The following is a 12,360-nucleotide window of genomic DNA, read 5'->3' as shown; positions in this document are numbered from 1 at the left end:
AGTCATTTTATTGTGTTATGAGTTTCTCTGCTGGAAAGAAGAATAAATATTTGTTTCTCACATAGGGACTTATAGACTATAACTAAGTCACCTCTGTGATGGGGTGGATCAGGTCTTGAAGCCCTCATCTGGAGGCTGGTGGCCTTGCCACAGCCTGCCCCGGAGAAGCCATAAAGACATCCTCTGAGCAGATTTGAGTGGCTGCAGAGGAAGGAGCAAGTCAGGGACACAGAAGGAACTGCCCCAGCAGTCATTTCCTTTGGAGACCTCAAAATGTGAAGACTGGGTGATTGGCAGGGTGGAAAAGTGGCAGAACTGCAGTTAGCTCAGTTAGTTAAAGCCTATTACGCACTCTGGCATGTAGGGCAGCAACAAAGGTCCTCCACTTTTGTCTGTCTTTGGTCATTTTCTCCAGTGTATCTCAGTTGTAGTTCATTCTCTTTAGGTCTGCCTCAACAGTATACTGCCATGTTGTTTTAGGCCTCCCATGTTTCTGTCTTCCTTCAGGAGTCTAGTGAAGTTCTACCTTTACAGTGATGTCTGCCTCCCTTCTCATCATGTGCCCTATCCATCTCCAGCATCTTCTCATGATGATAGTGGTCATATCCTCCTGGTGGCATCGCAAGAACAGGTTGTGGTTGGAGAGTGTCTTTGGCCAAAAGATGCGAAGTACCTTGCAAAGGCTAGTGGTATGAAAAGATGACAGCTCGGCAAGGTCTCACTCTGTCATCCGCCAGAGCCATATAATAGTGTTGAGGTGACACAGCTCTGGTACAGCTTAAAGTTGGTGTGGACACTGTACTGTGTAGATCTCCATACATTGTTTATACTTCTGAAGACATTTCAGGCCTTGCTTAGTCTGCTCTGGACGTCATTCTTGGTGTCTTCATCCTGGCAGATGATGCTACCTAAGTATATAAAGATGTCTGTGATGAGTAAGTCTGCATCATCTATCTTGGTTGGTGCTGGTGAATGTATGTTGAGAGTCATAATCTCCGTTTTTTTGGCTGACTCTTAGTCCAACAAGGCATCCAAAGGTGCATAGGCATTGTGTCTTTTCCTGCGTAGGTTGCAGGGTGGCGGAAAGCAACACAAGATTGTCCTTAAAGTCAAGGTCTTCCAGCGTGGAAAAGGGTGTCTGTCTGATACCCTTTGACACATCTGCTGCCGTTCTCTGTATCACCCAGTCGATCACCATGTTGAAGAGTAGTGCAGACATAATGCATCCCTGTGTAACCCCAGTCTTGACTATGACAGACAGACCATAGTATTCCAGGCTGCATATGAAGTTGGTGTAAAAACTCTTGATGAGCTGGACCACTTGTAGAGGGATTCCATAGGCTCTCAGAATGCACCAAAGGTTTTCTCTGTGTATTCTGTCAAAAACCTTTTCAAAATTGAAAAAGTTTATGTAGAACTGTCTCTGCCACTCTGCGCTGCTCTATGATGTTTCTCAGGGTAAAAATCTGGTCTATACATCCCCCTTCCCTTGCAAAATCCAGCTTGTTCATTCCTTAGAGACTTCTCGACAGCATCTGATATCTGCTGGATAATGACCTTGGCTAGGATCTTGCTAGGTACAGATAAAAGGGTGATCCTGCACCAATTGTTTTAGACACTGAGTGCTCCTTTCTTGGTAATCTTGACGATGACTTCTTTGATCCAGTCCTTGGGTGTCTGTTGTCCTTCCCAAATAGCTGTAAACAATGGTTGGAGAACGGTGGCTGCAAGTTCCGAGTCTACTTTTAACAACTCAGTGTTCAGGTTGGCAAGTCCTGGAGCTCTGTCGTTTTTCAGGGATTTGATGCACTTAATTTCTTCATTCTCTAGCAGATCAATGTTAATATCAAGGTCCTCCTCAGCTTCCTGGATGTCTGCTTCTTCTTCAAGTGGTGGTCTATTCAGAACTTATTTGAAATGTTCTGTCCAGCATGCTTCTTGCTCTTTCTCTGTTGTCAATATCTGCCCTTGTTTGTCTTTGATGGGGGCGCTTGTCCTGCCCCATGCTTGCCACAAACAAGCTTGGTGATTCTATACATGTTTCCTTGCTCCCCTTGATTAGCTGCATCTTCAACTTTTGTTGTCAGGTACTCCACGAAAGCTTGTTTGTCTGCCCTCACTAGCTTCTTCATTTTTCAGCTTGCCTCTATGTAATTTTGCCTGTATCTTTCTTGAATTCTGGCTGATTTAACATCTGCCTGTCTTTTATTTATGTCCCATCTCTGTTTGATGGCCTTCCATGTATCACGCTTGATCCACGCCTTTCTCCTCTTCCTATCCTTGAAACCCAGACAAGCCTTGCTGCTCTTTGTGTAGACTGATGCAATCTGTTCAAATACTCTATTGATTTTATCTGTGATACTGGTAAGTGTGTCATCCCTTAGATCTTGCAAAGCTTGGGATGTGTTCCTCAGCTGAATGGTGAAGGCTGTCTTCATGGGGACATCTCATAGTTTTTCAACATTGAAGCGTCTTTGTATGGGTGTCTGAATGCCTGTTCTTCGCAGTTTGAGTTACACAAGTGCAAAGGTGGTAATCACTACTAATGGCCGCTCCTCTTCTCACTTTCATATTTGCAAGCAGCATCTGCATGTACTGTTGATTATCAGATGGTTAATCGGGTTCTTATCTCTGCCGTTTGGTGAACAACAAACCAACTTGTGAATGTCACGGTGTGGGAAGAGTCTCTCCGATGAACAGATTGTTGATGGAGCAAAACCCTACACGTCTCTCACCATTGTCATTCATGGTGCCACACTCCTGTCTACCCACAGCCCTGTCATAGTGTGTGTTGTCATTTCCCACTTTGGCATTCAGATCACACGTAATGATAGTAAGGTTATGGTGTGAGGTAGACTCCATTTCTGCCTGAGGCTGCTCATAGAAGGTGTCTTTAATTTCTTCACCACTGTCACTGGTTGGAGTATAAACCTGGATCGGAGTGATGTTCACTTGTCTTCCTTTCCGTCTAACTCTCATCAATTTGCTGTTGACACGTTTCCACTCTAGCAAACATTTCTCAATCCCCTTCTTAAGGATGAGGGCCATTCCCTCTTGATGCTGGTCATTGTGTCTTCTGGAATACAGAACTGTTTCTCCTGCAAAAATCCTGTCCATTTATTCTTGCTAACACCAAGGACGTGTAGGTTGTACCAGCTCATTTCAGCAACTATTTGTGCTAGCTTGCCAGTGTATACATGGTTCACAAGTTCTAGTTCTGGTCTGAGTCTTGGTGTCCATCATTGTGGCAGTAGCTTCCTCATGGCTTTCACTACTATCAGTCATACAGGTCCCCATAGGAGACCTAGGAAGGCCACTGCACAAAATTGTAGGGGAGATCTTTGTTGCTGTAGCCATAACATAGTCTTTTTCTAGCTCTGGGTTGTTAGCCCTGAGCTGAACTTCCAACCTGGAGGACCAGTGGATCACACTTAGTTTGGTCTCTATCCTTCAACCTGTCCAGCATGGATGACCCTACCAGGAGCAATAGGCTCCTGCTGACATAGCTCTAGGAGTCACTGAGACATGCAGCTCCCCAACCGCGACAAGGTAGTGATGCGTTAGGGTGAGCTAGCTGTGTTAAGGCAGCTTATTGGAGACTGGTGAACTATGATGGGACTTTGAGATGAAGCCCTAAGGTAAGGGCATAGTTGTTGTCTCCAAGACAGGAAACCCTGGAGGCACCACTCTCTGCCAGAGAGGGGAATGGTATCAGAGAGACACTACAGAGGGTGCTGAGATGGGCCCCTGTTAGGTCTGGACTCCGGAATGGGTTTGTGTGATCGCACAAATGATGTATGACTTGGCTATAGGGCTGAGCTGCCAGAAAGGCTTAAACAGGAGTGAGTGAAGGTACGCTCACTCGACCGGTTGCTTGTGGGAGGTGAGAGCCACCCTTTTACAACCTCTTAACCTACTAAGAACAGTCATTGCTAGTTAGCTCTCACAGCAAAGATCTGCAGAAGCAATCTCATGAAGCATTTTGTTAAATACCTTCTTTCTGTTGTCTGAATGTCTCTTTTTTTTGTATGCCCTTGGACTTGACCTCTGCTTGGAATATTTACAGGCTATTCTCCAGAAGTTCTGTCTTGACCCAGCAAAGTATTGAAGCATGGAAACTGTTCCATGGAAGTGGGGCATCTGCTTGTAAACTTAAATTGCTTTGTGGGAATGGGATCTGAGAAAGGAACTGAGGTACAAGTGAGGCTTTGTGGTGGTAGAGGTCTCTTCAACCTTCAGTTTAGAACACTGAAACAGAGGGACAGCCCCCTGCAAACACCTCACTGCTGTGGAATTGCTGCCTGCCAAGACATACATTTTTCATAGTTTGGACCAATGAAAGCAATATACTTGGAGAGTAATTATTTGGCGTGTATCCTCTCCTACACAACATGAGGAATATTATGTATTCTGAGCATTTGTACTATAGCTATTGTAAAAATGTTAATTTGTTTGAACTGTACCATGAGAATTAAAAAGCTGCTCTGTTTTTCCACCTTCAAAGAGAGAATATGTGTTTGCAAAAGGTTTGAACAGTGAAAATCTTGAATTCTAGCTCTTCATCTAGTAGTGGGATGTGATTAGAAGATAGGCAGCTGGACATTAGATTCTTCACCTCCATTTTGTTGTTGGGGCGATAGACGTTGATGATTTGTTTTAGTATGTTTAATTGGTATCTTAGGGTATATGGCAAAGCCTCTCTAATGGGATAAGCATTAGCAAAATATGAGGCAGCTGAGGATGGAATTTTTATCTGGTTTTGAAAGTGCAGTGGGAAGTTTTTGGCTATAACGCTTACATGACTATGGATTAAATGGAGTGCAGGAAGGTGAGAGGCACCTGACAGATTCATCTACCTTACTCTGGCAGCTCCTACGTTCCACCTCTGTAAGAGTTTCCTGTAGACCTTGTGTTGCAGTGGTGGCTGTGTATTGACATCATTGCTGGTCTCTGGGGAGCATATTACTTACACCACCCGTGATAGCTGTTTCCTGTACCATACCTATTGTGTTGAGCTTAGTGTAGTTAATGGGATTTTACCAATACTGATTAGCTTTAAAATTTGCATTTTAATAATGGCATTATCTCCCAGTGCAATTGCCTTGTTGTTGTTTTATTATCTAATGGTATATACTTTCTACTCTGCTACTCTTAACAGAGTGCTGTTCATCTCACATTATTGATGGTGTTCCAGCTGTGTGCTCAGCACAATATCTTATATGCTAGGTCAGGTGCATGAGCGGCTGGCTTGCTTTTGATAGCAAAAATCTCTAACCGAAGTCTTTATGATGAGTAGCTGAACAACTTCAATTAGAGTGAAGATAACAAGAGTGAGATCCCTGCCTCCGTGCCCTCAATTTTAAATTTTTTCTTCTTCCCTCTGGCACGTTCTACCTATTTCCACAGAAGGGCTTGTAGAGTCTTTGGTGGCTATGGCACAATACTCTTTGACGTTGTGCCTGTATGGATCCTTGCTTGTGGGAAATATGAATGAACTGTGGAACTGGCTGGGCTACATCTGCACAGCCAGCACACACGCATCTCAGATCCAGAGTCAACAGACTAGTGCTCCTGCCACGGTGTTGAAAATGCCCGTGTAGGTGTTTGGGCTCAGACTGGAGCACTTGCACTGCAGGTTAGGGAATAGGGTGGACAGCAGAGCTAAATCTGCAATATGCTAAGAAGTGCCATGTAGGCTGTAGTGGGAGCTTGACATGTTTGAGCCTGGCTGTGAGACATGCCAGCGTGGACTGGGTTGATATACCCTGATCAGTAGTGTCCATTGACTTTAAGTGCACATACTGTGATGATGTGCTAAGCCTGAGTGCCTGAAAAGGATTGTGGCTCCAACCTCCAGTCAATTCATTTAGATTAGTTGGATGTGGAAAGCCAGTTTTCACTGTTAATTTTGATGTTTGCATCATCCATTGTTTCTCCCATGTCACATCCTGTTAATGGACTTACTTATTCGTTGAGATCTTTGGGGTGGGTGCTCCAAATTCTTAGTTCCATACTGTGAAGGGATTTTAGTCTCGTTGGGCTTTTCCTCCCTTTGTTTTCACTGTGTACTGTTGGACTGAAATTAATTCTTGTTGTGCACTCCCTGGTGTGGTATCTTGGCTCTTCAGAAGTTAGTTTTGGTCTTGGTTGGCACCATAAGCCACAGCACAAGCTTGAAATCTTGCATGTCATGTAAAATCATGATGTCTTTCACTGGGCAGTAGTAATGAAATGCTCAAGTCCAGTTAGGGCCCCACTGTGCTTGACATTGTGTGCATATGAATTGAAAAGACACTTGTTATCCTGCAGAGGTTACATGGAACATCTTACCCTCTCCCTCAACTCCTTTATGCCAGTTATGTGAGCTCTAGGTCAAGTCAGAGTTGTTCTGTATGCTGTACTAGGGTCCCCCCCTTTTTTCTTTAAGCTCCTGAAGCTTATGTTCTTTGCCATTCTTAATTTTTGAAAGGAGTCTTGTTAGCCATAACCTAAACAGATGCTGCCATTTCTTTCTGTATTCTATAGATGATATATGCTGATGTCTTTGGGCTATCTGTCCCTTTTGAAATGTTTCATGGCTGACCAACAGTCTGCATCTGGCACTGAATGCTCTTGGAAACAGGACACTTGAATGAGCTATTATGACATCTCCAATGTCCCTGTCAGTCACATTTCAGCTGCTTTAATGCAAAGGAGGTCACTCATGTATTTATATTCACTGAAACAAAATGTCTAAAAGTCTTCAGGACAAAATAAGAAAGCATTGATTTTTTCCCTCTGTTAGTGTGTTCTGTTTTGCTAAATAAAGTATGTGTAAAGTATCTTGATAAGTTTAATGAAAATGAGTGAACTAGTTTTATATGTGTGTTTGCCATCACTGTTGAAATTTTAGGTTTTCATTCCCAGCAGGTTGTAAGTGTTGATTTATATATTGTATTTAATGGATGTTGCTTCTTCTCTGCATTCTTGGACATATATCTTGAGGAATAAGTATGCAAAGAGAAGAGCTACTAATGCTTCTTTCAGTTAACAAATATATTTTGATTTTGATTTATTAAGTATTGTAAAACTGATTCCACTGAGTGATACACCATACACAATATAATCATTCCACACTTGCTAGGAGGATTATTATCTTTTCTCCAACTAAAGCACCTTGACTTCTTACTATGATTTGGTTATGCTCCATTGCAAACATAAACAATAAATTAGTTGTGCTCACCTACTAGTTGTAATGAAACTTCATGGAAAAATACCATACCTTCACATAATCAATGGTACAAACAGTTTGTAGCTTCAGACCTATAACTTGCTGACTTTTTAAAAAAAATTTACTTTTGGCAGTGCAATATCTGTTTATGTAATATATATTCCCCATATGTTAATATACTTTAAAATGTTATTGGATGAAATAATTACCAATTTTACATAAAGTAGGAAAGGTCCATATTATAGTGCAGGGAAAGGAAAGTGAAAACATAGGCCCTAATGTGCAACTTTCTCTGGTCCACTGACTGCATGGATTTAAAATCATTGAGTAGATGACATAGCTGAAAATATGATAATGCTCTCCCATTTTTGTTTTGTTTGTGCAATTTTTGACACTGGAGACAACAAACAGTTATGCTATCTTTCAAAATAATCTCCTTTAGTATGCTCATAAACATGAACTCTATTATCTTTATATGAATGCAGTTCATTTACTTTAAGCAATCCTTTCTGCCTCTGGAACTTTCGTATTAATGACACATCAATGTTTAGAGTAGAATATATCTTAAGAAAGAAACCATACTATATGTCTTCACAATAGTTGGTTGATATACACCAGCTTTCTAAATTGTGATCTCACACCAGTGCAAATCTACAGACTGCACCACTGTACATGAAAGCATAAATTGGCTGCATAACTTAGTTTTGTTGTTGGTTACTGCCATCTTAATATCTGTGTTTACTTTACAGTTCACTTATACAATGGCTAAATCTAAGGCATTCTTAAAAGACCAGATGTCCATAAAGAAATTTTGACTGTGAAATATTTGAGAAACTTAACAGAAGAATAACCATATTAATATATAGAAATATTGAAAGATAATTATTCATATACTGAAAAATGTGCTTCTCTCATGTCTTTCCTCTCTGTCCACCACCCCAGATTCTCACTTCAGGTTGCTGCAACAGCAGAGAACTGCCTTCTTACCATATATCCGTACCTGGCATTTCACCGCACAGACCAGCAAATTGTCTTGAGAAGTGGTGTGTATAGTATTTCCTCACTTAATCTTTTAAATTGTTATTACATTGTGATTGTGTTAACTACAACCATCTATCATTTTTATCATGATCATAGCTACTTATTTAATTAAGGAAATATTTTTGCTTGATACTTGGTACTTTTATGTGTTAGGACCCCTACAGATTCAAACTTGTCCTTATTGCCGGTAGGTAGGCAACATACCTTAGATATTTATAAAAAAAAAAAAAAAAGTCAAATAGGTCTTAAAATTAATAGAATAATTTTGCTAATATTGGAGTAAGAGTAGTAAAGATAACATAACTATATGGAGGAATATAAGCTAACTTAAATTAGAGTGATGGTTGATAGTCAATTTCTGTGCCACCTGCAATTGGACTAATTATGAAAAAAACAGCACAGAAGAAAGTAACGTAAATGAATGGTAAAAGTATTAGAGAGTAATTATATAATTGTTTGAAATGGTGCTTAGTATTTTTGATTCTGGAAAAGACATGGGTTGAATAAAACAATACAAAAATGTATGTGGAATACTGTGGGGAAAAAGTGAAAAAATATCAGATTGATTAACATGATATATTAACTGTAACGGGTCAACTTTACATGGATGAACCCTTCTTGCAGAAAGGCATATTCATGCTTTAGACTCTGGATACAAGAACTCAAATTATCATTGCAGAAAAATCAAGGTAAGGAAGGTAACTGGAATGTGTACAGTGGTGAAATTATATTCAGAACCTGCTGCAAACAATTCACCAACAGGTTAATGTTTGCAATGCAGTACAAATGGAGCCATAATAAATATACTGTGACCACAGTATAGCTCTGTTTTTCAGTCCATTACATAGGTCTACTCCTCTAAGTTTACATGTACACTACGAGATAAATTCGATTTTTATCACTGAGTCTTATAAATTTGAATTTGAGTATATTCACTTCCCACAAAGTTGATGTAGTGCTGCCACACTAATTTGCCAAAACAAAAAGCAGTCAAATAGCACTTTAGAGACTTAGCAAAATAGTTTATTAGGTGAGCTTTCGTGGGACAGACCCACTTCTTCAGACCATAGCCAGACCAGAACAGACTCAATATTTAAGGCATAGAGAACCAAGAACAGTGATCAAGGAGGACAAATCAGGAAAAAAAAATGATCAAGGTGAGCAAATGAGAGAGTGAAGGGGTGGGGGGGGAAGGTCAAGAATTAGATTAAGCCAAGTATGCAGACGAGCCCCTATAGTGACTCAGAAAATTCCCATCCCAGTTCAAACCACATGTTAATGTGCCGAATTTGAATATAATAGCCAGCTTGGCTGTTTCCCTTTGAATAGTGGTGTGAACATTTTTTTTCAGTAACACACATACACTTAAGTCATTGACAGAATGCCCCATTCCATTAAAATGTTGACTAACTGGTTTGTGGATCTGGAGTGTTTTGATGTCTCTCTTGTGCCCTCCCCCCTCACACCCCCACTCTCTGATTTGCTCACCTTGATCATTTTTTTCTGATTTGTCCTCCTTGATCACTGTTTTTGGTTCTCTGTGCCTTAAATATTGAATCTGTTCTGGTATGGCTGTGGTCTGAAGAAGTGAGTCTGTCCCACGAAAGCTCACCTAATAGATTATTTTGCTAGTCTTTAAAGTGCTACTTGACTGCTTTTTGTTTTGATAGTATATAGACTAGCATGTCTCCCTCTCTGTTACTGTTTAATTTGCCAAAGATGGACTGTTGCAGCAGTGCATTGTTGAAACCTACCCCACACTTCCCTCAGCACTGAAGCATTCTGGGTTTTTTCTCTGGTGCAGTATGGGGAAAAAATGCCCTGTAAATGGTTGTAGGCATGTGATGTCATCTTCCCACATTGTATTGCTCTCATTCCCCTTCTGTGGAAAGCACTCTGCCAGTTTTCCTGAAGGAAAGAAGGGAAAATAGGGAATCACAATGTGTATGTGCTCTGGGATCACCCAGGTGACTATGCCATGTCAGCTGGTTCCTCAGCTACTTTTTCTCTCTGGAAACCACAGTATAATATGAATTGTCTTAAGGAAGACATTTGGTAAGGAATTTGCAAAAAGAAATGAAGATTGGAAAGAAAGCATCAACAAAGATCACCAAATTAACTGAAATCTCTTGGTTGTATAACTGAATTATCAAAGATTTTACAAAAAGCAGATGAAACATCATAGAATCACAGAATACTAGGACTGGAAGGGACCTCGAGAGGCCATTGAGTCCAGCCCCTGCCCCAAAGGCAGGACCAAGTACTGTCTAAACCATCCCTGATAGACATCTATCTAACCTGTTCTTAAATATCTCCAGCGATGGAGATTCCACAACCTCCTTTGGCAATTTATTCCACTGTTTGACCACCCTGACAGTTAGGAACTTTTTCCTAATGTCCAACCTAAACCTCCCTTGCTGCAGTTTAAGCCCATTGCCTCTTGTTCTATCCTCAGAAGCCAAGAAGAACAAGTTTTCTCCCTCCTCCTTATGACACCCTTTTAGACATCTGAAAACCGCTATTGTGTCTCCCCTCAATCTTCTCTTTTCCAAACTGAACAAGCCCAATTCTTTCAGCCTTTCTCCATAGGTCACATTCTCTAGACCTTTAATCATTCTTGTCACTCTTTTCTGGACCCTCTCTAATTTCTCCACGTTTCTTGAGCTGCGGTGCCCAGAACTGGACACAACACTCCAGTTGAGGCCTAACCAGCGCAGAGTAGAGCGGAAGAATGACTTCTCGTGTCTTGTTCCCAACACACCTGTTAATGCCTCCCAGAATCATGTTTGCTTTTTTTGCAACAGCATCATGCTGTTGACTCATATTTAGCTTGTGGTCCACTATATCCCCTATATCCCTTTCTGCTGTAGTCATTCCTAGACAGTCTCTCCCCATTCTGTATGTGTGAAACTGATTGTTCCTTCCCAAGTGGAGCACTTTGCATTTGTCCTTATTAAACTTCATCCTGTTTACCTCAGACCATTTCTCCAATTTATCCAGATCATTTTGAATTATGACCCTATCTTCCAAAACAGTTGCAACCCCTCCCAGCTTGGTATCATCTGCAAACTTAATAAGCGTACTTTCTATGCCAATATCTAAATCATTTATGAAGATATTGAACAGAACTGGTCCTAACACAGACCCCTGCGGAACCCCACTTGTTATACTTTTCCAGAAGGATTGAGAACCATTAATAACTACTCTCTGGGTAAGTTTATCCAGCCAGTTATGCACCCACTTTATCGTAGCCTCATCTAAATTGTATTTGCCTAGTTTTTTGATAAGAATATCATGCGAGACCATATCAAATGCTTTACTAAAGTCTAGAATGTTTTACTAAAGTCTAGAAAATATCTCTGAAAATATTACAGGAACAGATTGCAGCTTCTGATATCCTTCTGTCATTTATTAAAGCTTTCGAGGAAAAGCCAGGGTACTTATTTAAACACATCTTAGTTTCCTGAGAGTTACTGTTTGAAAGAAAGATGTGGACTAATTGTTAATCCAACTTAAAATCACATGCTGTAGATTCAGTGGTTGAACTGCAAATAATAATGGCAACAATTCTGTGCACTGAAAACAAAAAGTGCTTTCTTGAGAGGGAGCTTACTTTCCAAAGCTTGCTTTGGTACCATGGATTACACTATAGGGTGGGGGTGGAAGCTGAAGTAGTGATTGACATGGTCCCTTCAGGGTCTTTTTCCATCGGGGGAGGCAGTCCCAAATATCATGGACTGTGGGGGCTAGTCCCCCAGGTACATGGATGGGTGGGGATTGAAGCAGAGGGACCAGTTGATATGTTCCCTTCAGGGGCTTTCTGGCACCCTCCCTCTTGCCCCCACCAAAAGCATAGCACAGACCAAGCTCCCAGATTTGGTGTTGCCTATGAGGGGCCATCCAACCCACCAGAAAGGCTCCTGTTAGCATGGTGCAGGCACCAGACTTCTCCCCCAGTGACAGCCAGCCCCTGAAAATCTTTTCTGCCTTTGGAGCCTTCACCACACACAAGCCAGGACATGGTGCTGTCTAGAAGTATGGTCTGCACTGCACCTCAAGCATGTGCTTTTATTGGATCAGGGGCTAGCCACATGATGTGGTTCAGCAGG

The 12,360-nt window shown here is 41.2% G+C and overlaps 1 protein-coding gene across 1 annotated transcript in view; it reads left to right on the top strand.

Moving 5' to 3' along the window:
* The window catches only part of CFAP47 (cilia and flagella associated protein 47), a 324,141-nt gene that overhangs the window by 152,687 nt on the left and 159,094 nt on the right, over positions 1 to 12,360 (top strand). Inside the window, exon 27 of the mRNA XM_074988334.1 lies at positions 8,153 to 8,253. Within this exon, the coding sequence (XP_074844435.1) occupies positions 8,153 to 8,253 (101 nt within the window). The remainder of the gene's footprint in view (positions 1 to 8,152; positions 8,254 to 12,360) is intronic.

Source organism: Carettochelys insculpta, chromosome 1 (assembly GCF_033958435.1).
Source record: "Carettochelys insculpta isolate YL-2023 chromosome 1, ASM3395843v1, whole genome shotgun sequence".
Taxonomy (NCBI): domain Eukaryota; kingdom Metazoa; phylum Chordata; order Testudines; family Carettochelyidae; genus Carettochelys; species Carettochelys insculpta.
This window is presented reverse-complemented; position numbering and strand designations above follow the sequence as displayed.